Source organism: Poecilia formosa, unplaced genomic scaffold, assembly GCF_000485575.1.
Source record: "Poecilia formosa unplaced genomic scaffold, Poecilia_formosa-5.1.2 Scaffold5, whole genome shotgun sequence".
NCBI classification, from domain to species: Eukaryota; Metazoa; Chordata; class Actinopteri; order Cyprinodontiformes; family Poeciliidae; genus Poecilia; species Poecilia formosa.
In genome coordinates, this window is record NW_006799944.1 from 2,343,274 (window position 1) to 2,367,139 (window position 23,866).

Below are 23,866 nucleotides of genomic sequence, written 5' to 3' on the forward strand. Positions count from 1 at the left end.
TGCGTAAACATAACAAAATGAAATTGATTTTGTCATCAACACAAAATGCTGCATAAATATACGATTATGATAATTATGAAAAAAAAAGAAAAAGAAAAACAAGAGAGGAATTTCAAGAGACTCATTCATGACTGAACTGTTCGTTAGGTTCTTCTGAAATCAACTTTGGGTTTTACACTCTAAAAAAGAAAATAGTTGAACCCACTTAATTGAATTGCTTCTGTAGGTAACAAGCAATTAAATTAAGTTTATCCAACTTAATTTATTAATTTTAACCAATTCAATATAATCATCCAACTCAATTTGTTAAGTCAGTCTTACTCAAATCATTTAGTTTACTTCAAAAATGGTAAATAAACTTAAATAGCACTTTTGACCACTGAAAGCACATATTCACACATTTATTTAATGCTCAGATGGTTGGCAACTTGGGATTAAGTACCCAGGGGACACATTAACATACAGCAGGAGGAAGCTGGAGTCGAACCGTCAACCTTCCGATTACAAGGCGACTACTCTATCCATAGAGCCACAGTCGCTTACTGGGAATGTGTCCCTGTAAGCTTGAGTCATGGTGTCAGACGTGGGACACATGGTATTGAACTTAATTATTTCAAGTAAAGTCAAAGTAAAAAGGTCATTTAAGGAAAAGATTTGTGTATTTAGATGACACTGTAAAAAGATTATTTAAATTTAGTTTGGAACTTCTTAAAAGTTTGAGTTGACTTTCTGTAGAATTAAATCAAAGAGATTTTAAATGTTTATTAGAACAAAATAAGTGATTTGAGTAAGAATGACTTAAACTTGTCATGTTAAACCCCCTTATGAATTAAGTTATAAAAACTTAGCAAATTGAGCTGGAAGAACTTAATGAATTGAGTTGTATGATCATAATAAATTGAGTTGGTCAGACATAGGATACAAAACTGGCATTGAACTCAATTGTTTTAAGTAAAGTCAAAGTGAAAAGTTCCTTTAGGTTAAAGATTTGTAAGTTTTGAGTTAAATGAACACAAAAAAGTAAGTTGTCATAGCAAAAGCAAAATAATTAAGTGAAATTAATGTAAATAAGTCCATAAGATGAACTGCAGCCCAAAAACACTTTTTAGAGTGTATTACCTCAGAACAAAACAGTAGGAATTTTGCATTGTTACATCCCCACTCCATTTTTACTTCTTCATGGAGCAAATTATACAAAACATTTTCACANATCATGACTTATTTTTAAGAAAGAAAATGAACAATTGTTTCTGATAAAACACATGACCTTTTTTTTCTACCTAACAAATTTGGCCACATTTCAGTGGGTGGATGCTACAACCCCCGATGAGGATTTTGTGGGAAAAAGTACAGAGGAAAATCCAATCCAGATATGGAAGTATGTGAAACGTGGCTCAATTTTGTTCAACTCAAACACCCAGAGATGTATGTGTAGCTCCTCTCCCAAACCAATACACCCACACACACACACACACACACACACACACACACACACACACACACACACAAAAGAGAGTATACAACGGACACACAACCGTACAATGTTTGCATGAATGCTAAAAGATTTGGTTTTCATCTCGTCTGACTACAGCACTTTTTTCCACATGCTTGCTCTGTAAAATAAATTGTGAAAAACACAAAAAACAGATGCTTCTGAAATGCCCCTGAGCTGTGGCCCTTAGCAGCTTCTACTAAGATACCATGTTTTCTAACAAACTTCCAAGGTCGGCTTCACAGAGCAGTTGTGTATTAATATTGACTGTAAGTTTTGCAAGGTGCACTTTATCTAGCAGTATAAAGTAAAAGTGCTTCTATACTGCTAGATAAAAGTACTGCACAAAATGTCACACTTTTTTTATGTTTATTTGTAAAAAAAAAAAATAAAAAAAGAATGAAAGAAGAAAAACACATGTAGTTTTCCATCCACTTCACATTTATGGACTATATTGTTTTGATATAAGATATAAAACCCCAAAGCACTGACGTATGAGGCTATTATGTGACATAATGTTAAAAGTGCAAGTGTTATGAATCCTTTTCAAGAAACGTTAGGTCAAGCCATAATGACCTGTATCAACAGTGTTTCCTTGAAGTAAGCTGTTTTTCTGGTTGCTTTTGAATGCTAATTTTGTCTCTAACACAACAATAATAATGAGAGCAAGCAGTGGTAAAAAATGAAAAAGCAACAGTAGGAGGACAGATGGCCATGAAGCCTTTCCAAATGAACAAAATGTGTGATCCGCTCAATTTGTGCTCTTCAGAGCTGCTCATATTCCAGGCTGTTTGCAACAAAAATGTAGACATTGTTGTTTGAGTTTGGCTGGATTTAATAGTACTGCGTAAACATAACAAAATGAAATTGATTTTGTCATCAACACAAAATGCTGCATAAATATACGATTATGATAATTATGAAAAAAAAAAAAAGAAAAACAAGAGAGGAATTTCAAGAGACTCATTCATGACTGAACTGTTTGTTGGGTTCTTCTGAAATCAACTTTGGGTTTCATTACCTCAGAACAAAACAGTAGGAATTTTGCATTGTTACATCCCCACTCTATTTTTACTTCTTCATGGAGCAAATTATACAAAACATTTTCACATTTGGTAATTTTAACACTCCAAACTTTAATAAATGTTATGGTTTTGTGTTCCAAAGTGGTGTATTTCCGAAAGGCGAAAGCGAAATGATACATGACTAACTTTTTTTAATATGTGAAAGACGATATCAAGCCGATATATTTTGGAAGCACTAATTTAACCATTCCTTTGTAGTTCTTGCTGGACATTTAGGCTTGTTGTCCTGCTTGAAGGTGACCTGACATTGGCCCCAGCCTCAAGTTTTTGACTGTCATGTACTCAGATTCTGTCCTTCCTAAAGAAAAGCAACCCCGCAGCATAGTGCTGCCACCACCTGATGCGCAGGGTTCACTTGTGCCACATATGGAGCGGTGTATGCGTCTTTTAAATGTCTTGAGGGAAACTGCAAACAGGACTTCTTGATGTTTTCTTCCAGCAGTGATTTCCTCATTGCTACTCTTCTATAAAGGCCAGATTGTGGAGGGCGTGCCGAACAGCTCTGTTGTCAACAGATTCCCCCACCTGAGCTGTGGGTCTCAGCAGCTCCTCCAGAGTTGCTGAACAATCATGTCTTTGTCGGTTTGCAGTTGCGCCATATTGTGCCCAGTTCTGAGTGACAGATTGAACCGTGCGCTGCTCCATGAGACGTCCAGCGCTTCAGGTGTTGCTTCACAACTCAACCTGCATTACATTTTTCCAATGGGCTAAGAACACTTTTCCAAGGAAGTGTAAAGACCATCTTTGTTCAACTTTTCCAAACAACGTTGCACCTGTGTCACACAGATCTGTCAGGGTAACCTGTTGCAGACCTGCACTGTTTCCTCCATTGCCACACACCGGCAATGGGATCTCCTCCCCAAGCATCTCTACCAAACATCAATCTCCTCCTGTCTGTGACGTGCAACACTCCAGCACCTTTCATAATGAACAGGCTACGTTTATGGCTCAGCCCCCCTTTTGTACTGTGCAGCCGTGGGGAGGGGGTGAGACAGAAGGGGACCGAGGCAGGCAGTAAAACAGTTTCCGCCCAGTGAATCACATTCAGACCCTCACACAGGCGAATGGGGGCTGACCCCTGCCAGGCAATGACATAAACACTGACAAACAAAGGGACCCAAGCCTCTGGGCAAGTGAGGATCTTAGTGGACACCAAAGCTGTAAAGGCAAATTCAATGAGGCAGAGTGCATAAGCATGGAGAATATAAAACTTTTGCTCAATTTTGAAACAAAGAAACAGAAAAACTGCCTGAAACGTCCACAGATATAAAATGAACAATAGAGTAAGATGTGAAGTCTGATGCTGAGGAGGAGCAGGTGTAACTGCTGAATGGATACAGAAGCGGCTCTCACAATCCCCTGGGGGAGAGAAAGGATTTAACTCCGCTGAGGCGCCACAGATGAAGCAACAATAGAGATTTGCCAGGGACGCACCAAGATGACATCACGTCAGATCAATTAGAGGCACGGAGAACGTGTTCAACAATTCGCAGAACCCAACCAGAACAACCGGCGTGATCTACAGAGCCTGAACATATGGGCAAAGGCGCAAAGGGCGGCTCCATAGGCGTTAATTTAACAGTAGCAGCACATGTGCGCAACTCAAAGTGTGCCAAGATTACTTATAGTCCGGGTAAGCCTATATAGATTAGTCGGCTGGGTCTATGAGAGAGGGTCCCCTCCCTTTGCTCTCCGTGTGTGCCAGTTGTTTTATTTCAGTGGGAGAGAGAAAACCTCACACAAAGCGCCGTGATCACAGTGGAGATCCTGGATGTAACCATGGAAGCGTTTGTCTCCGTCCTCAATGGGCTGCCCCGTCATTCATTTAAACTGATTGCGCTGAATCAATATTTAGGCTTTTCAATTTTATTAGCTGCTCCGAGGGGTATTTTTGGCTGGGCGGGAAAAGAAATTAGCAGTGGCCGAGCACTTTTAATCGTTTTCTTATAGTCTCACACAATGTGTCTGTCTTGGAGCCGTCTGGCATAATTGATGAGGAGGACCGCTACTCATTTGGTGCCTTTATTCTCTGCACTATTAATCTACCATTGACAATCGCTTATTGAATTAGTGATCATTAGGTTTCATTCCCCAGTTTAATAAATCTATAAATTGTTGTCTTGGAAGTCATCATCGAGTCTTTTGTTAGAATTTATCTTTTAAAGTTGTTCCGGTCGCCTCAGGTTTTTAAGGTTAGCGACCAAAACCAGAACGGCAGAAGGGACAAGATCTAAATAAATAAACAAGGCGCGTTAAAATAAATCACGTGAACTTACCTGACACCTTGCTTGGTCCTTTCAGTCCTAGATAATTGACAATATCTTTACTGCCCTGGATAACATCGGTGAGCGCTCCAAAAAACTCCTCAGCTCCGCCTATATTCCCAATCACCAGACATTTAAAACGGCATGTTGATTTTAGCTTCCCCGAGAGCAGCGTGGGATGAAGCGCGTCTGTCACCTAACGGGGCTGGAGCCGGGTGCAATGTGCCAAACTACGCGGGTTCCCTTCTTTCCTTCCTTCCCCGGAGTGTTTCAGAGTCTCTCTCTCTCTCTCTCTCTCTCTCTCTCCCTCTCTCTCTTTCTTTACACCTCACGGCTCCGCGCTGACTGCCGCCATGTGGGAGCTCCTACTGTATGAGATTAGTTTATAGCTACTCAGAGGCTCAAGCTCATATGTCTGTGAAGCCTAATGAGACGCGATGTTTTAATCCTGTTCGTCTCGCACGGGGAGAACACGTAGTGCGCCGTATGTTCGCCGACGGCGCCACCGTGTGGAATATAAAGGTGTAGCTTCGGTTCAGTCACGGTGTTCTGTTCTGAGTATCTCTGCTACCTCGTCAGGTTTTCCTACCGTTGCGAGGATAGATATCTATGTCTCTCGGTTCTACGTTAATAAAACTTCTACCGTGATGTTTACACACCGAAAACTACAGCAGGTTGTGTTAATGTTAAATATTATCATTGGATAACATTGTTTGAGTAACGAGACTGTTAGTTGTTTTACGGGTTATTTTTTTTATATTATTATTAAGGACGACTGTTGACAGACAAGATATGAGAGCAACAATGAGCATCTCCATTAATTAACCGCCGTTACAGCACTGGATTCTCTTTGACCTGCTTCAAAAAAAATAAATATTTACAACAAATTATTCCACCTTAGCTCACTTCTAGCACACACACAATGACTGCAGCACTATTCCTGTAAGTACTTCTAGCTTACTCAAACTAACAAACATTTGATTTATTTCAAACAGGTCTTTAAAAACAAGCAATTTGTAGGACTAAATAAACTTTATTTACTGGTCAGAATCCAGAGCTGTGCAGATCATTACCAACTTCAACTGTGATCGCTACAGAAACAGAGATGCTTGGCCTTGAGCGAAACCACCAGTCAGATCTACTTGTCTGTCAAAAAATCATCTAGTTACAACCATATTTATTATCTTTCAAGTCCCTTACTTAACTATGAACCATTTACTTTAAAAAAAGTAGCAAAATTGCAAAATAAAAACAGAATTTTCCTCCATTTTTCAATTTTCTCTAATGTGTTTTGAAAAAAAAAAACTTAAAATAGCAGTAAAGCTGAACTGATCATTTGCAGTGGTTGCATAAAACAACATAGTGATCAAATTGTCTATTAACAGTTCAGTGCGGCCAGACCCCCTAAGAACTTTCTCTCAGCTGTCATGTCACAGCGTCATGGCAGTACAATACTGCCCAAACATGCATGTTTTAGGGTAGAGGAAAAAATCAGCAGTCTCTCAGTCCATTTAACAATGCAGAATATAAGCAAGCAAAGAGCTTATTTATTGTATTTTTATATCATCACAAGCCACAAATGGTGTTAAAATGTACATTTTCTGTGTGTAACTAATGTCACATATTTTCTACAAAATACTAAAACAATAACTATGGTTGGGATTAATTCTATTTCGTGCTCAGTCTTTAGTGTAAGACAGTTCAGGACCCCCCCTTGTGGATTTAAATAATCCATTCACTCCTTTCAGAGCCTGAGATTTATTGCTGGTGTGTTTTTCAGAGAAGAAAACATTTGAAACCCATTACTTTAGAGCAGTAAACTGTCATGTAACAGAAGCATGCTTTCTGATTGCTGGTTCAATGCAAACACAGACAAAATGGGAAGATTTGTGAAGTGAAAGGGAACAATAGAGAAAAATCAAGAAATGGAGGAGATAGACTTCAGGAAAAAGCAAAAAGATGGAGCCCTTTATATGAAACATGTAAAGTTATGGAGGACCAAAACCGACATAATAAGAAATAAAATCATACATTTTAATAAGAAATAAAAGCATAATTATATATTTAATTTTTCATTTTCCTTACACATGAGTTTCCGTCAAGTAATGTATTTTCTTTTTTTATTTCTCCTAAACATGCGTTTTTGTCTAGAAAAATAGATATTTTGCTTTTTCTTTTTTTGCTTCTCCCTTTTTGCTCGCTGTATTTCTGCATATTTTTATAAATAAAAAAATATGTTTTTGTGTGTGTGTGTGGGGGGGTGTTGGTATTAAATATAATCCCACGAATTATAATCATCAGCATGGTTGTGCATTTTCTCTTTACACCTATCTAGAATTTTTGTAAAACCCTCTGAAATATATTTTACAAAGTCCAGTCAAAATGGAAAACATTGCTTTTGGCACCATCTTGCGGTAAAAATAGAGAACTACGTTTAGGCGGCGATAGCGTCATTACGTAAATATTCTGTTGACGTGGCCTGAACAGTGGAAACAGCACCGTACGTAAGAAACCAACTGGCGTTAAGGTGAGACCGAAAATAATCCTGCGGAATTATGGGAATTACCGTGGACCATTAGCTATACTGGTTTCTCTTTTAACAGGTAAAGACAATTGTTGATGAATATCTGTAAACCTAATTCCAAATGCTGTTAAATAGCTACAAAGCTTACTAACATCAACTAAATATTCCTATGTGGACGCGGGGTAGTACTAGCCTAGCTTAGCTTCAACTAACCGATCTCACTTCTCTTTCAAGCCAAAGAGAAAACAATTAATGTACACTGCGTTGTTTTAAAAAAATAACCCAGCAGGTAACTCAAATCTTTAGTTTTAACATTATGTTTCGCGTTTTTGTTTCATATCAATGTCTCCTGCTCAGTTAATTGACTCAAACTCAGTTTATTGGGATAAAATCGGTCATTGGCTCGTTGAACACGAAGTTAACGTCAACTCTCTCATGTGGCGTTTACACAATAGCTGCGCTTATCACATCCATAAATGGCCGGTGAATTCAATGAATTGTTTTGTGTAAACACATTTGAATTGTTTTTTTTTTTTTTCTCTAGCTTTGTGTGGGCTAACATGCTCCTCTTTTACTTGGCCTTGTAGTTTTTTTTTTTTTTTTTTTACTTGAAGTGATTGTGCGTATCAGATTGTGATATCAGGCGCAGTACGTCCAAAAGGACAGGCTCCTGATCTGATAAGATGTCAACCAACCGCCTTGACTGATCAAAGTGTGCGGACTTAAATAGGCAAAGTGTTCTGGTATATCTACTCATCTATTATCTTCGTTGGGCTGTCACAATCAAAAGAATATGGTGAGCGTCTTTACCATCCTCTAATTTTCTATTTTTAGAGAGGAGACTTACCAGTTTGGTCTTGAATTGTTATAAAACTTATACAAACGGGCTTTTAGTGTTGTGATATATCAGTAAACTGAAATCCATTTAAGAACTCATAAACATAAAAGTAACTTTATTTAGTGCAGTGTTTACATTTAAGATTGCATTTGCAGCTGTTGCCAGGATCATAAGTTTGTGGTCTGCTCCCAATTTCTGGTTTTCGGAAACTTTTACCTGGGAACAGATAGCTTTTTTACCCCCCTATATTCCCTGCCACAAACAGCCATGATTATTTATTTTATGAGGGATGGAATCACATTACAGACCAGCATGACTATTTCAACTTAAAGAAGTTAAGAGACACGATAGCTCTTACCTGTCTGATACCAGACTATCTTATCCGTTTCCTGTGCTCTTTGTGCCCACCCTTTTTGGACACATAATGTAGTTAGGACCGGGTTTTTAATGATCCCTAGACAACACTTCTATCGCCGATAACAACAGACTTTTGTTTCCATAAATGCACAAATTAATAAATCTGGGAGTCAGATTTATTCAATATTATGAGCTTACATCAGATTTTTCCATCGTTATGGGTTCTTTTGATTAAAGGACGTTAGGATATTTCTCCGTTATGCTATATAGGTCCTAACTTTCATGTATTGGTAAAAATGTTTTGTAATATCTGTTGAATTGTTTTTGCACAAATGTGCTTGTGCATGCTGTGTGAACAAATAACTTTTTTGTGATTTTAAGATTCTTTTAATCCATCACCTTAACTAAAGCAGCGTTAGTGAATCGTCCGGGTATGTATTAACTAAATACATGTAGAAGTAAGGCGTCTGCCCTCTTTTTCTCAGAGTGAGGAAAATGTCCAGTAGAAGTCAACACTATGGGTTCCAGTCAGCCACCATGGTGCAGCCGGCCAACGGCGGCCATGCCTACCTGTTTGGGACCAACAGCTCAGAAAACGACCTGTCAGAGGAGGATGGAGAAAGCTTTGAGCTCCGATCACGGGGTAAGGACAGGCTGCGGAAGAGCACGTCCAAGGAGCGACTGGATGACATCATCTACCTTAGCAGAGACGTCCAGGAGGGCGACACCCTGAACAGCATTGCCCTGCAGTACCACTGCTCAGTATGTCCTGTTTTTTTTTTTTTTTTTTTGTTTTTTTTAACCATTTTCAAGCACACAGAACTGTCCTCTCCCTCTCGATTTGTAGCAAAATGTGACATTTACTGGATGAGCTCAGACTTAAGGATATCTAATTCGCAGAATGTTTTTGAAAGAAATATGGGATTATAGTCTCTCTCTAATCTCAGAGTGAACATTACACATTATGTGGTGAAGCTTACTTTTATTTTGTTTTTGAAGAGATGAAGAAGTGTGACGCTCTGGCTTTACACCAGCTGCGTTAGCTTTGCTTTGCATGGCTAAATTTGCATAACTGCAGCTACATGTTTGTATTCAACATCACTCACCTTGTTCCAGTTTAATCGACAGTCTCAAGTAGAAAATGTTTTGTGTAATTCATGGCTGATTTCATCCAAAATGAAACTAGTCACTCACTTAACTGAAAGAAAATTCCACTGTTAAGTAGCTAATAGTAAATTTAAAAAGAACTGAAAGGGGTGTTTTTACTGAGCTCAGTGTTTTCGGCAAATATTAAGCTAATTTTTTTTCCCATTATTCCAAGATAGAAACTACACTATAAACCACACAGAGCCTTGAGTTTCTCGTGCAGCCCCTTATGTATTGTCTTGCGAGCCAAAATGAAAATGATGATGTTCTAGAAATGCGGCGCTGCTTGTGTAAAAGCCTGCCTCAGACAGTGCAGTTATGTCCTGGAAGCTTGCAGCCATCCGAGTACAGAAGTATTGGATAATTTTGCAGCATAAGCAAAGCAGCTGTGTGGGCAAGAGCCTGACCAGCATGATGGGGGGGGGAGGAGGAGGGGTAAGGAAAAAGAACCTTGTTTAAATTTTTGCCCTTCGATTTCAATAGATTTAGTCTGTTCTCAAAAAGGAATTATGCTGACATAAGCAGGAAGCTGCTACCAAAGTGTTGGGTAAAGTTTTTTGCATCAAATATATAAAATGTTTTCTCCTGCATATGACTGTTTACATATTTTAAAAAACATTAATGACTCAATGTGGAGTATAAGATGCCATTGTTGTTTTGTAGGTGGCGGACATTAAACGAGCCAACAACCTCCTGACAGAACAAGACTTCTTCGCGCTACGTTCTATAAAAATTCCTGTGAGGCGTTTCAGTGTGCTCACAGAGACTCACAACGCCGGTCCTCCCAAACCCGTCTCGCCCACCGGGGTCAGGCGGGTCGCCCAGGTTTCACCCGTCGCGCCTCTCCCCACAGAGTCCTCCACGGACTCCTGTTCATCCACAGACAGCGTCGAAGGATTCCTCCTGGAGAAGGACAAGGACATTGAGCAGCTGGTGAAATCCACGGGCCCGTCCCGGAGCAGCCTCAGCGAGGTCGTGTCGTCTTTGACCCTGCAGCAGCCGCTGCTGGGGGAGGCGGAGTACAAACCGGCACAGAGAAAGGACCCGTACTACGGCGCGGACTGGGGCATGAGATGGTGGATGGCCGTGGCCATCATGCTGTTTGTCGGCATCATCACACCCGTGTTTTATCTGCTCTACTATGAGGTTCTAGTGAAAACCGAGGTTAGCCATCACGGCGCGCCTGGCCAGACCATTGGCGACGGGCAACAGGAACTGGTGACAAGTAAAACTTTGGACGTTCTCAGCAAAGATGGAGACCCTGCGGAGGGACATAAACAGGCCGCCCAAGTAAACCCAGAGGGAGGCGGTGCAGACAAGGCCCATGCTGTTGAAAAGTCATTCCCTGAGGAAACATAGCAGAACTTTGATTCCCACACGTCATAAACTAAGTGAATTAATATTTTTCCCCATTTTCAAAAGGTCTTATATTGATTAAAATAGTTTAGTAAGATTTGCTGGGATGAACTGAAAACAGTAAAGGCTGGTAAACGGGTAGTGTTGCAATATTTTTTGTTTCAGTCTATTCGATTAGATGCTTTTGAAACTAGGAGCATTGAAGGGCTGAAACTAACCTCACATCGGAGTGGTAGGTCAGCTGTTGTACCCAGTATGAATTACATGTTTTTCTTTGTAATTTATACTGGTGCATTTAAGCCAGCTGTAAAGGAATATATATTTTAAAGAAATTAGATGCATTGTTTTCCTTATATTTATTCCGTGATAAATCAGTGGCTGTATCTTCAAACGTTGATGTATTGCAACATTTTTTATAATTTTTTTTTTTTTTTTTTTTTTTCCCAAAACAAAGTTGGAACTAAACCACTTACTGTTTTGCAGAGGTAGACTGCTTCCACTGTGATCATGATTAACTTATTGTGAAAGCAGCTTTAGTTTTACTATCAGTATTGAAATTCCATTTGAAACCTTGATTCTGTTTTTTTTTTTTGCTAGCTATCGAGAACCATCCCATAGTTCCCATTGCAAACTGGAGCTTGTCGGGAACATGTTTTGACTTGTAACCATGTGAAATTTTAGACCTTAGCTTTATAGCCCTTTTATTTCATCACAGTGTTATCTTGATTTTTTTTTTTTTTTTTTTTGACAAAGCATAATTGAAAAAAAAATGACAGTATGTGCCTTCAATCTGTGGTCCAGCTTGGAAAATAAATAAATATATTTTCAATACATTATTTCCTTCTGAAAAATTTCACACACTCTTATTTACAATGTTGTTCAGAGAAAATCTGTAGCACAAAATAAAGTACCGCTCTGTGAAAAGTGTTAACTTAAACGTCTGCGTGGGAGCCCCGTCGCCTCAGTATGTCGCTTCTCCGTCCATGTTGTCGTCGCTGTCGGCAGCAAAATCTTCGCCGTTGTCAAAATAGCTTTCAATGTAGTCGTTGTCCTACACGGAAGCAAACGCAACGATAAACTTGGTCGTTACATGAAGTAAAATGTTTTTCAAATTGGCTCTTCGTTTACCTCTTCGAGGTCTTCTTCCTCGTATTCTTCCTCCTCTATTTCTTCCTCTTCCTCGTTTTTCGTTTTCTTCTCTGGCTCGTCGTCTGACTTTTCAGCATTCCCGTCGTCTTTCTTTTCCAGTTCCTGTCATGTCAACACACCTGACTGAGACTCAAGAATATCTTTCTTTTTTTTTCAAAGGTAATCTTTTTCACGTTCTTTTACATCGTAGCTGCAAATTTCAATGCCTCACCAGGATTTTCTGTGTTAAATCGACACAATGTGGTGCATAATATAGAAGCTTATATGCGGGTTTTAAAACTGTTTAATAACTTTAAAGTGTGACATACGAATTTGCTATGATGCCTTTAATCTATATTATAAAAACAGTGAAACATATAAACGGTGAAACTTTCCATTTTTTTTAGCTTTTTTGTGAACATTGCACAAATTCAGAGCCCACAAAAAAGGTAGACATAAGGAAAAGAAAATAAACTCACATCTAATTTGCTCAAAACATCCGCTGCCTCTTTGCTTGAACCTTTTCCACTCTTCTTATTCTTAGTGACTGAAATAGTGAAATATATAAAAAGACGTCCATGTTTTAGTCGCAAAGTCAAATCTGTTACACGCACGACGGCTTTAACGTACCTTTTCTACGAGGTTTTTTTGTTCGAGGCATCAGTTCTTTTGGAAAAAGGTTCCAGTCTAAGACACCAAGAAAGATAAATGCATTTGTTTTTGTTTTTTTATTTTATTTTTCATTTCTGGTCATTTTTGGGCATTGTGGTGTTATATACTAACCTGGAGTCCATGTCTCATCATCCATCTGGCTGTGCTTCAGGTATCTCTCCGTGTATTTCTCCACGTCTGTTTTACAAACACAAGAGCAACCTCAATTTGTCTTGAGATAACTGCAAAGTCATACCATAGATCTGAAGTGTTTAACACAATTATCGATCCCAGGCCATTAGGCCTGTAATTTAAAAAGCCGGCAGCATTTCTTACTGTTGCATTTTCAGTTCCTGTTCGCAACGCTTTCACTTGTGGAAAAAGTGAGGCCCTGTGGCTTCATAAGCTCAATTCACCTGATAACACTTAGAAATAAAACACTGAACTACTTGCTCAAAACAGTAACTGTGAAATGCTTGTAACGATAAACCAAAGAAATCTGATTAAAACTGCAAGCTGAGATGGCAGCCATAACTCAATGCTGCCAGAATTATGCTCTTTCCCTTTTCCTTGATGTGACCCATATTAAATGTCTTGGGCCATAAAAGCTGCATTAGCTTCCCTTCCAGCAGTCCAAATTGTTTTCCTACAGAAATTCTCAGAGACGTCAGGTCACTAATGGACCACTCTGCTCCTCACCTGCTCTGCCGGACTGCGCTTTGATATTATGAGGCAGCCGCTGCATCGCGCCTCTCATTTCCTGCTTCAGGGCCAGCATGTAGTCTTCGTCTTCACCGACTTTCAGTGGAACCGGTTTAAAGTCTGTGTTCTGTAGAATTTGAGATATTTTCTTATGATGAAAACATAACTAAGTACAGACATTTCAGAAAGTATTGCAACATGACTTTGTTGAGATGCGTCACAAAAACGGCAAAAAAGTGAAATGATCTTTTAGCTTTTGAGACAGCTTGATTTTCTTTTTATTGTTTAGATTTAATTATGCTTAAACGTTTTACAAGGAAGTTGACATTTTCAAGTTTGCAGTTGGAAATATTAGCAAAAAGATCTTCAGGAATCCAAATTCCAAATGGGAAAATCGGGATTCTCACCATCAACCTAGGCCTTAAAATAAAACGGCAAAAGTTTGCATTTCCTGCACAAATGCAGTGTGAATGCTGTAAGCTGAATATTTTTAGTGAAAATTTCAGAAGCATTCGAAGGCAACTGCATAAATGTAAGAAACATCCAGAAGCAGCAGAATAAATCAAAAGCCTTCAAAAACGCGAAGGGAAAAACTGTAGAAGAGTGAAAACTTTCAGTTAATGCAGAAATCACACCCAAAGAGTATTAGAAATTCATGCAGATCACCGTTTACAAAGCTAAACTGTAAGATTGCAGCAGTGTATAAGCTAAAACGAGCTAAAAAGCTAGAGCTAGCTAAAACACTAATGATGGCCTCTAGTTTAGGACTAGCACCTTGATCTACAGTAACATACTCCGTGCAGTGTGGAAAAAAAAAAAAACATGTAAAAGATAAAATTAGCTAAAAAGGTTGGAAGGAGGGTTGAATAGAATTTGTCAGAATGTCCAATTATTGATACATGTAAAAACATCTATTTTAACTGTCAAATAAGTGAAAAATCAATTCTTTGTAGAGTCTAAAGCCCCAGGTTCATGCATAACAATCAATCTTTTGGGGAAAACATAGGGGCTGATTTAATTCAGTTTAGAAATACAGGCTTGAAAAATATCCAAGCTATGAGCAAAAAACTATATTTAAGCCAAATGCTAATATCCTTCTTTATATGGTTTTAACAGAACTATAAGCTCCATGTAAAATTTCCTTTGACTATCTCGAGTGTTTATAGACTGATGTAAACAGAGGATTACGTCCCAATCTCTGGAAATACAATTTTGGATGTTTAACAGTGAAATAAAAACTGATAGGTTATTCTGGGCGCCTGGTATGTCTCTGTAAGTGTGTGTGTGTGTGTGTGTGTGTGTGTGTGTGTGTGTGTGTGTGTGTGTGTGTGTGTTTGTTTCTTACTGGATACAGCGGGCTGGGCCCCACCCTGGCCTCTGGCATGCTGCCTCTGCCGATGCCCAGAGCTTCTATGTTGAAGGTAAAGGCACCCACCCCACGACCCTTGCCTGCCATGGCTACAGGTCTGTCCTGTACCTGCAACACGTCAATAGTCAACTTCCTCGAACACGTGTTCACACAACTCAGAATAATTTCATCATCAATGCAGCATTAGTCAGCACATAACGTAAAACATCAGATGACTTTGAATACTCACTTTGAGAGTATTAGAGAACTCCTTGAATGCAGAATTGCAAACTAGACGTCTGTTCCACGGATATAAAACGGCATTTAGCTGCTACTGAGTCTCCTCCACGTTTTCAGTCTTGGTCTGTCGTCAGCATTTAGCTTGTCTGAGTAGTCTCTCGTTCTAGTCAATTAGTCTGGTGAAAATAATATGAGAACCACCTCTTACTGAGATTTATATTACTTTAACGTGTACCGGCGTGGCAACGTGTGCACTCTGTGCGAACTACAGACATATTATAAGGCACCGACGTGTCGGTCGTGAACGAGCCGTCTTAGTCTGCCAACTCGTTCAATTGAACGATGGGATCAGACTCCCGTTTTAGAGCGTCTGGACTTTTCCATTTATTTCCTGCCTGTGTACGTGTTGCACACTGAATGGGCCTCTAGTTTAAGGTAAGTCAAACCATAATAAGTCCAAATAAATAGAAAGTCTGCAGCTTTTCTGTGTTTTACACATACAGAGTTGGTATTAGACAATGAACTAGGGTTGATCTACAACCAACAACGTTTCTAGATTTGACTTTAAAGCTCATTCCTGCTGTATTTTTCAATTGGAAATTTGGAAAAAAGCAGATTTTTAAAAAACAAAGGGAATACACTGTGCATCCTATAAAAGCAAAATTTTTCTTTTGAAAACAGTATTAGCCTTATTTTGCAAGTGTATTGTGATCATTTCCCATTAGCTTTCAGGGCAACTAGCAATGTGGGATCTACTTTTGCAATAATAAAACCTATAAGTGATCAGACCAATAGACTATTTGAAAGTATTTTTGAAACTGACATCCATTCATTTCTATTGCTGGCTCTAACAATATAAACTCTGAAGTTTATATGATTGTTTTGTGGGCAAAAACAGAAAACATAAAAATTTGGGATACCTTTACATGTTAGAATTTAGCGAACATCCTAAAGAGCTTTGTGAGCAGGATCTTTAAAAGGTGTCGGAATTCCCATCACTATGACACCATGTGTAAATGTAGCTTTAACTTGTGTGACTCAATGGAAGGCGGGGTTTAACTACATCCAATGAGTATCCAGAGGAAGTAGAGCGTCATTCACACATCTGACCAATGAGCATGCGCTTTCTTTCAACGGGTGTGTCTGTAGCAACCATCACATTAGCCTAAATGACAACATATCACCGCCAGCTACGAGGCTGCTAACACCTCCCCTGACGGCACAATACCCGCTGAAGATAACCTGGACTACTGCATGACTGGGGATGTCTGCAGCCGACTGGTACGCCCACAAGTCGCTGGGAGACGGACTCTTCTGGATCCAGGAGCGATTCTACCAGTCGGAGAACCGAGCCAACATCTGGCTTCTCCGCGGCACCCACCAGGACGTGGTCATAGACACGGGTCTGGGCTTGAGGAGCTTACCTGAGTACATCGACGCCAACGGGCTGCTCGGGAAAGACCCGCAGAGGAAGAACCCGCTGCTGGCGATTGCCACCCACGCCCACTTCGACCACTCGGGGGGTCTGCATCAGTTCCAACAGGTGGGCGTCCACAGCGCGGAGGTCGATGCCCTGGCGAACGGGGACAACTTCGAGACGGTTACCTGGCTCAGCGACAGGGAGATAGCCGTGGCTCCCAGTCCGGGATGGAGGGCGAGACACTACAAAGTCAAGGCTGTGCAGCCCACACACATCCTGCAGGAGGGTGGGTAGGAGATGCTAAGCCTCGCGATGGGGGGTGCGGATCTGAGATCAGACACCTGGAATGATGCATGCAGGGAAAAGCATGGGGTTACCGGTATAAATAGCTGAAAAAGGCCTTCCTGAGTCACCGAAAAACTGGCGAAAGTCCAACATTGAATTGTTAAATTTATCCATATGCACACCTGCACTAAACCTGTACAGAGTACCTGTATAGTATATACAGTATAATGCAGTATACTACAGTATACCTGTCTGAGGAAACAGTGGGAAGGAGCATGATTACAAAGCTTTATCACAACCAATGTCTGCATTAAAAACGAGTAAAAATATTATGGTAAACCGTAAAATGTCAATACCATTTTTCAAAATATGCCATCAGTTGGTCTGATTTATGAGCCTCCCAAGCAAACCTACAGAGATCAGTCTTTTTTTTTTGTTTGTTTTGTTTTTTTTTTGTTTGTTTCTAGCTGCTATCCCTTATCTACATATCTGTTCTATTTATAGCCAGAGTGTTGATCACTTTGATGGCTCTTCCAAGAATGGAAGCAGGGACTGGGCACACTTCCTGAATTCTGCTATTCAGGTTTGCTTTGTCGCAGCATCCACCAGCTTTAATTTACATTTGCACAAAGTAGGTATCCAACATCAGCAATTAGTGAGCAGAATAAATCCGTGTAAGTTTCTGCACAAACAGGCATACTGTTGCAGTATCACTGCCTTTGGAGGTCTTCCCTACAAGTAAATAGTCTCTTGAAGGTTGCTTCAGTTACGTCTCATCACTGCCACTCTTTCAGAGTATAGTTTCTGTACGGTCAGTAAATATTCAAAAATAATCCCTGCTGTGTCAGAGCCACTTGGTGCAGTGCAGTTGGTATATCTTATTGCGTGGCATGCCAGCCTCACCCTTTGTCAAACTGTGTAAGTCATACCTGGTTTGGATGAAATCAATACCAAACGGAAGGCTTCAGACTCTGCACAAGATAAGAGCTCGAGGGGACATGAGGCTCAGGCAAGTTTTAATTTAATCTGAATATATAAGGCCTTACACAATATGTTCATACCACCTTGAACTCCTTAAACATTTCCAACCATTAACCCTCGTGTATTTTAGTGAGAATGCAGTGGTTTAGATCAGCATCCCGCTTCTCATGTGAACTTTCAGTTTCTTTATAATTTTGACCAAAATGAACAGAGACTTTAAAAATTATATTTAAATAGCATGCTTGTATGACTGTCCAATGATTTGTTTCACGTACACTGAAGCCCCATGTTGAACAAAACAGGGTTGGGCTGCCTATGTGTGTGTGTAAGTGTGCTCAACACTGCAAAAGACAATGTTAAAAAGACAGTTGGCCTGCATTTGTATAGTGGTCTATGAAGACGTTCTCCAAAAACCCAACAGAAAATTAACATTGCTTGAAAAAAGAAAACGGATAAGTGGATTTGCCAACATCCTCTTATGTTTTGATTTCTTATGTCTTTTCAGTAGCCTGCACAATTCTGTTTTATTCAGTAGAAAAAACTAATTTCATTAGCAATATGCCTTTTGTGGCTCTAGATAGATTTTAATTAGAAAAGAAAGGGGGTGAAAATGGCTCTTTGAATCAGGAATCTTGCATAATCCTGGTTTGGATCAATCCTGTTTGACTAGACAGGTTAAAGTCCAGACCGACTAAATCTAAAAGTAAGCCGGCAAAACGTTCTGTCTCTAGATGTTGAATTCAAGTGCTTGTTGCTTTTTTATTTTGGATTTTTTTTTTTATGTGCATGTAAATTTGAAAATCGTGTATCATTTTTATTGTACTTCACAATCACGCGCCACTTTCTGCGAATCCATCACATAAAACTCCAACGACACGCACTGAAATTTGTGTCTGTAATGTGACAAAGTTCAAGGGGCATCAATACGATTTGAGTTGTAAGCTGCTCCTACTGTAGAGTTATGCCTGTGCATCAATAACTAGAGCATCTTTCTCTCCTCCTCCTCCTCCTCCTCCTCCTGTCTAGGCGATGTTATTAACCTTGGTGACAGACAGCTGACGGTGCTTCACATGCCGGGTCACTCTCGGGGCAGCATCTGCCTCCACGACCGCGACAATAAGCTGCTGTTCAGCGGAGACGTTGTGTACGACGGCGCCATGATTGACTGGCTGCCCTACAGCCAGGTCAGCGATTACGTCAGCAGCTGCGAGCGTCTCATTGGGCTGGTGGACAGCGAGCAGGTAACACGCCGCGTCTTGTTTTTGCGTTTACATGCCAGCAGATGCACATTTAAAGCTGCTTTGACACCGATTCAAATTGAATTACGCTAGTTAGTTCAGGAAGAAGATGCATAATCCCTCCTAAAAGTGCTTTTAGTTTCACTCTATAAGTTGTTCCCAAAGCTGAAAAACTGCTACATCCACCAGGTTGACCAAGTCCTCCCAGGACACTACAACACTTTCGGCGCGAAGCGGCTCCATCGACTCTCGTCCGCGTACATCAGCAGAGCCGGAACGTGCCCTGCGAAGTTCTCTACGCTTGTCTGGAGAACGCTGTCCGGTTGGGCTCTGCGGGCGTCCAACCCTCGCTGTGCCTGCTAATGCGAGTGGATGGCGAAGGCTCGTGGGAGGGGGGAAGCACAATCGCACACAGAAAGACGCTTCAACGTAGAAGGACCTAAAATGACGAAACGTGTAATTTAACAGAACTCATTTAATTGCCAAACTCTATATAAAATGTCTCACTTGAGTCAACAGCTTCCTATGAAGTATACAATATGAAGTATTAAAGGTGTTATTCTGTAATGTATTGATCAGTATGTGAATGTTGGTGTTGGTATGATTTTTAGGTGTGTTTTTTTTTTATATATATTTTAAGCAAATGTGAACTTATAATAGCACAACGATAGTACAGCTGTGCACTACAAACAGAAAACAGGGAGCTTTGGGTTTTTCTCTGTGACATTTCAGTCAGCATGGCCATAGCTTTCCTCTATGCAGTCTGCAGTGAAGACCCAGCAGTGACTACCTCCTATGTTTGTAATTGTGCTTTGTACTGTTGATTATTAATCTACGGCTTTGCTACGAAATCTCTGACAATAAAGTCTTTGCTCAGCCTGACTATATTAGTGGCCATCTCTGTTGGGATTTGAAGCGTTGGAGTGAAATGAAGCATTGGACCAAACAACTGTTTGATGAAGTACTGAGGGCAACATTTCTGTGAAAAGCTCCCGTAATGAGGATGACGCCGATGACTACAAAGGTTAGATTTGAATTTTAATGCCCACTGCACTGCAAAAATGTCCTTCAGTGTTGACCTTTGCTTTCTGTTTTTTGACACGTTACTACTTCAGTCGTTAGCATATTTTATGATTTCCTGTGATTGATCAAAAGTTAAATTTGTTATTATAGTCCACACCACTACACAGTACATTCTATAACCGCCTTTTGCTTTAACTGCAGCCGTGAATCTTTTGGGCTATGCTTCTTCCAACTTTGCAGACGTAGAAAATACCAGTACCTTTTTTATTTTTTTTTTTCAAAGCCATTGAATCTTAAATTGGCTAGAGAGCATTTGTGAACATAAAAACTTCTACTGATTCCCGAATGAGGTTCATTTTAACACAAGTATGCCTTGACCTATACCACAGTATTGCATGGCTAATGTTGTGTGGAAAGGTCAGACCTACAGTCCATTTTTCATGTTCTAATTTTGTTATTGTAAAACGTCCAGATGCTTTTTGGCTAATTAGATTGATAGATTACACTTCATTTTACACTTTCCCGCTAAGTAATTATGGATGCATGAATAATTGGATGGTTAAACAGATAAATACGGTAGATGGATAGAACGGTGCATGACACTGTTGTTTCTTCAAACATATCCAGACATGGAAAGTATTTAAATCAAGCTTCATATTTTCCAGACTGTGTGGGAACTGTGAGAGGAGAACCGCTGCTCCAAACCTCCAACTCTTTTGCAGCCTCCAACATATTTTCAACCAAGATTCCCCGTTAATTTCCTTCATTTCCTTTTGACCGTCCCTGCCAACGGAAACCATTCCCACAGCAAGATGCTGCTACTACCATGCTTGTGCATTTCTGAATGACAAATACAGATGCGTAAAGCCGGGGTAGTTTTAAAACTATAAACATTTATTTTAATTAACGTTATATTATTTAAATGTGACATTTCTCATTTTGTACTCAACCTTTTACAGATGCTGCATACGCGGGACACACAAAACCTGCAAAAGAGGGAGAGTCTTAACAGTGTTAATCGTTATTAACAAATAAAGATTTGCACATTATCTGTTAAGCTTCTGATCATCACACATCTGTACAGTTGCATTTATAAAATCAGCTATGTAACAAAATGACAGAGAGAGGTTTATCTGTTAAATTACAAAATAATTTACAGTAACAAATGCTTGTTCGACGTATCTCAGTAAATATGAGCCCACAATGATTGACAGACGTGGAGAAAAAAAAAAAAAAAAAAACAGGGATTCACCGACAGCCATAAACTCCCATTTGAAATTTGGTTTATTCAAAAAAATGTAAAAACAAAAAGAAATGGTGAGAACAATTGCAGTTAAGAAAAATATAGGGGTGGAAATGTGACGCGACGTCTGCACTTACAATCCCATACCTGGTATGTAGAAGAAAAAGTTTCCAAAACGGAGCCGACATCTAAAGATTTTCCTGTTTGATATTAATGGAGTCGTGGCTTATTTTGGATGTTCCCCTTAGACTCGCAGGCGGAAAACGCCACACTGAAACCAGGCAATACACTGCCAGGGTGCCGGTGCAGCATGACACTGAGTTTGGATTGGGGTTTTCTATTAATGCCTTACTTCGACTACAACCACTTGGTTCTGACGTCAGCCCTCCAGTGATGTGCAGATAAAGGTGAAACCCAAAGCAAAGAGTTAATTTTTTTTTCCAATTCTGAAAATGTCAGTCAGAACCAGTACAGTAAATATAAACACCTGCATTTAACTTCCCCCAAATTCACCGTTAGTATGATCACAGGTAGTTCAATGTCTAACCAATAGAACAAAATGGTGCATAGTTGTTTTAAAAGACTCTTCTGGCGTGTGAATAAGTGAGTACACTGAAGCAGGAGTCACAGAACAGGCAACAAACGTTAACCTCTCATCAACCTAAAAGAGCAGAATCGCTGCGGAGCAAAACTGCACAAACGGGGTATGTTGTTTAAAATCTCACACCTTGTAGTCCCTGAATAACAAACTGTAGCTCCTACTGTACTTCTAAGGTCATTGCCCTGCTGAGAGGTAAGGCAAACCTCCACTCGAGTCTTTTTGCAGCCGGTTGTCCCTGCTAAAGAAAAATCTCCCCACACCATGATGCTGCCACCACCCGTGTTTTACCATGTGTATCTGTTAATAAAATCATAAATATGTAAATCTTTCCTGTGAAGTGCTCTTTTGCTCCAAGTCACAGACCCCCCTGCAGCAGAAACACTTCACATTTTATAACATAATAAATTACATTCAGATAAAGTATGACTGGGACAACAAGAGAGATTTTTTTACCTTAAAATGATGTTTCAGTGGATGGTAGGATGGAAAAAGGGGGGAAAAAATAACATTTTCCAGTTTCAAGATCACATTAAGAGTTTGAACAGTGTGCAGCGTATCTAAGCAATTCTTTAGCTTTTTGTTTACTCTCTCCAAAGCAGCATCATCAATGTAATTTCTGAAAGCAAACACATTGTCTCCCATCCTATAAACTGTGGGAACCCAGCAGCTCCTGCAATGATTGTCACCATCTTCTGGGTTAAAACAACAACAAAAAAAAAACAACTAATTTTCCAGTTTGACCCACGCAGGTCTTCTCTAAGCCACCATTTCCTGTCAAAGGCAGCGGCACACATCCTTGAGTTTAGTTCACATAATAAGCCTGTTAATGTGTATGTTTAAACAAACAAACAAGCAAAAAAAGGAGTAAGTTCACACATGACTCTGCAGCCAGTTACGCGGATCGAGCCTGGCCCGTAGGTTTCTCAGGCTGCGTCGAGCCGGCGAGGGCCTGGAGAACGGACCGCCCTCCGACGACTCGGGGCTGTGGCTGCCCTCGCTGTTGCTGGAGCTGCTGCTGGAGGTGGAGCTGGAGCAGGACAGAGTGGTCTGCGTGCTGCGCTGTGACAGAGGCGAGTGGGAGGAGGCGGGGTGAGGCGCGAGAAGAGACGAGGAAGGAGGCTGGCAGGAGCACTGGAAGGCCCCTCCGCCACCGTACCCTCGGCCCCGGAGGGTGCTGAGCTTAGCGTCCAGAGAGAGAGTGCGCGGCCTCAGGCGGGAGGGCGAGGAGGACAAAAGCGAGAAGCTCGACGACGGCTCGGGCCAGTCGTGGCGGTGGGAGCACGGGCTGGTGCTGCAGTGGCTGTCGCTGTCCGACGTCAGGCTCGCGTCAGAGGAGAGCAGACCCGGCTGCGGGCAGCGGTGCGGGCTCACGGGGCTCCGAGAGGGAAGGCGGTGAGGAGAGTGAGGGCTGTGGCCAGACAGGCGGGAGGTACACGGACGGACAGGGAAGCCGGTGCTTTTCGGACTGTTCTCCTCAAACACAGACATCCAGGTGGGAGACGTGCCCAGCTGGCTGCGGAGCTCCAGCTCTTGCATTCTCCGGGCCAGGATGTCGGACACGGTGCTGCTGAGGTCATCGGATGACTCAATAACTGCAGAACAAAAGCAGCAAAATTAACCAAGACGCTGGGAAGTAGATTGGTCAGGTTCTTCAACACAGCAACCGCAAACGTCAAACGTATTTATTGGAATTTTACATGGATGGTTAACACAAAGCAGCACATAACTATGTTGTGGAAGATTGTATTCTGAGATTAAAGTTAAAATGCTGAGTTTAATGAGGTGTGTCCATTCTTCTTTCCAAAACAGTTTAAGCTCAGTCAGATAGGATGGAAAGATACATTTAGATCTGAACTTTGACTGGTCCATTCCAGCATGTGAATGTGCTGTAATCTAATTAATCCTAATCCAGCTGTCTGTATGTTTATGGTTGTATTTAGCTGC

At 40.6% G+C, this 23,866-nt stretch overlaps 5 protein-coding genes across 12 annotated transcripts in view; 2 read left to right on the top strand and 3 right to left on the bottom strand.

Moving 5' to 3' along the window:
- adgrv1 (adhesion G protein-coupled receptor V1) overlaps positions 1-5,258 on the bottom strand; it is a 118,547-nt gene extending 113,289 nt beyond the window's left edge. For 3 of the 4 annotated variants that reach the window (XM_016677041.1, XM_016677037.1, XM_016677035.1), the window contains exon 1: positions 4,854-5,258. The gene's annotated coding sequence lies outside the window, so the exon portion shown is untranslated. The remainder of the gene's footprint in view (positions 1-4,853) is intronic. The other variant, XM_016677045.1, reaches the window with a different exon arrangement.
- Positions 5,259-7,301: 2,043 nt separating this feature from the next.
- Positions 7,302-11,895, top strand: lysmd3 (LysM, putative peptidoglycan-binding, domain containing 3). Of its 2 annotated transcripts, none has more exons than XM_007562885.2 (3): positions 7,302-7,368; positions 9,046-9,322; positions 10,370-11,895. In XM_007562885.2, exons 2-3 carry the CDS (start codon positions 9,056-9,058, stop codon positions 11,063-11,065), a joined length of 963 nt encoding a protein of 320 aa, XP_007562947.1. In that variant the 5' UTR covers positions 7,302-7,368; positions 9,046-9,055; the 3' UTR covers positions 11,066-11,895. The 2 variants fall into 2 exon arrangements, with proteins under 2 accessions (XP_007562947.1, XP_007562939.1); XM_007562877.2 differs by having other exon boundaries at positions 7,355-7,444.
- polr3g (polymerase (RNA) III (DNA directed) polypeptide G) lies at positions 11,851-16,632 on the bottom strand. Of its 2 annotated transcripts, none has more exons than XM_016677078.1 (8): positions 16,556-16,632; positions 14,889-15,020; positions 13,541-13,670; positions 12,974-13,039; positions 12,821-12,877; positions 12,670-12,737; positions 12,191-12,313; positions 11,851-12,113 (listed from the first exon to the last, which is right to left on the bottom strand). In XM_016677078.1, exons 2-8 carry the CDS (start codon positions 14,997-14,999, stop codon positions 12,024-12,026), a joined length of 645 nt encoding a protein of 214 aa, XP_016532564.1. In that variant the 5' UTR covers positions 15,000-15,020; positions 16,556-16,632; the 3' UTR covers positions 11,851-12,023. The 2 variants fall into 2 exon arrangements, with proteins under 2 accessions (XP_016532564.1, XP_007562936.1); XM_007562874.2 differs by lacking the exon at positions 16,556-16,632 and adding an exon at positions 15,142-15,461.
- On the top strand, positions 16,249-22,770 carry mblac2 (metallo-beta-lactamase domain containing 2). Its single transcript, XM_007562905.2, has 3 exons — positions 16,249-16,837; positions 18,844-19,058; positions 19,245-22,770. The coding sequence occupies exons 1-3, from the start codon at positions 16,396-16,398 to the stop codon at positions 19,416-19,418; spliced, it is 831 nt and encodes a 276-aa protein (XP_007562967.1). The 5' UTR covers positions 16,249-16,395; the 3' UTR covers positions 19,419-22,770.
- Positions 20,952-23,866, bottom strand: part of rtkna (rhotekin a) — a 63,328-nt gene continuing 60,413 nt past the window's right edge. For all 3 annotated transcript variants that reach the window (XM_007562917.2, XM_007562933.2, XM_007562936.2), the window contains exon 11: positions 20,952-23,514. In XM_007562917.2, the coding sequence (XP_007562979.1) occupies positions 22,793-23,514 (722 nt within the window). In that variant the 3' untranslated portion in view covers positions 20,952-22,792. The remainder of the gene's footprint in view (positions 23,515-23,866) is intronic.

Coding starts and splice junctions, on each gene's coding strand:
- lysmd3 (XM_007562885.2), top strand. CDS start 9,056: ATGTCCAGTAGAAGTCAACACTATGGGTTCCAGTCAGCCACCATGGTG. Junction 9,323..10,369: donor CCCTGCAGTACCACTGCTCA/GTATGTCCTGTT, acceptor GTTGTTTTGTAG/GTGGCGGACATTAAACGAGC.
- polr3g (XM_016677078.1), bottom strand. CDS start 14,999: ATGGCAGGCAAGGGTCGTGGGGTGGGTGCCTTTACCTTCAACATAGAA. Junction 12,738..12,820: donor AAAAAAACCTCGTAGAAAAG/GTACGTTAAAGC, acceptor TCACTATTTCAG/TCACTAAGAATAAGAAGAGT. Junction 12,114..12,190: donor AGGAAGAAGACCTCGAAGAG/GTAAACGAAGAG, acceptor GCTTCCGTGTAG/GACAACGACTACATTGAAAG.
- mblac2 (XM_007562905.2), top strand. CDS start 16,396: ATGTCTGCAGCCGACTGGTACGCCCACAAGTCGCTGGGAGACGGACTC. Junction 16,838..18,843: donor CACACACATCCTGCAGGAGG/GTGGGTAGGAGA, acceptor CCTCCTGTCTAG/GCGATGTTATTAACCTTGGT. Junction 19,059..19,244: donor GGCTGGTGGACAGCGAGCAG/GTAACACGCCGC, acceptor TACATCCACCAG/GTTGACCAAGTCCTCCCAGG.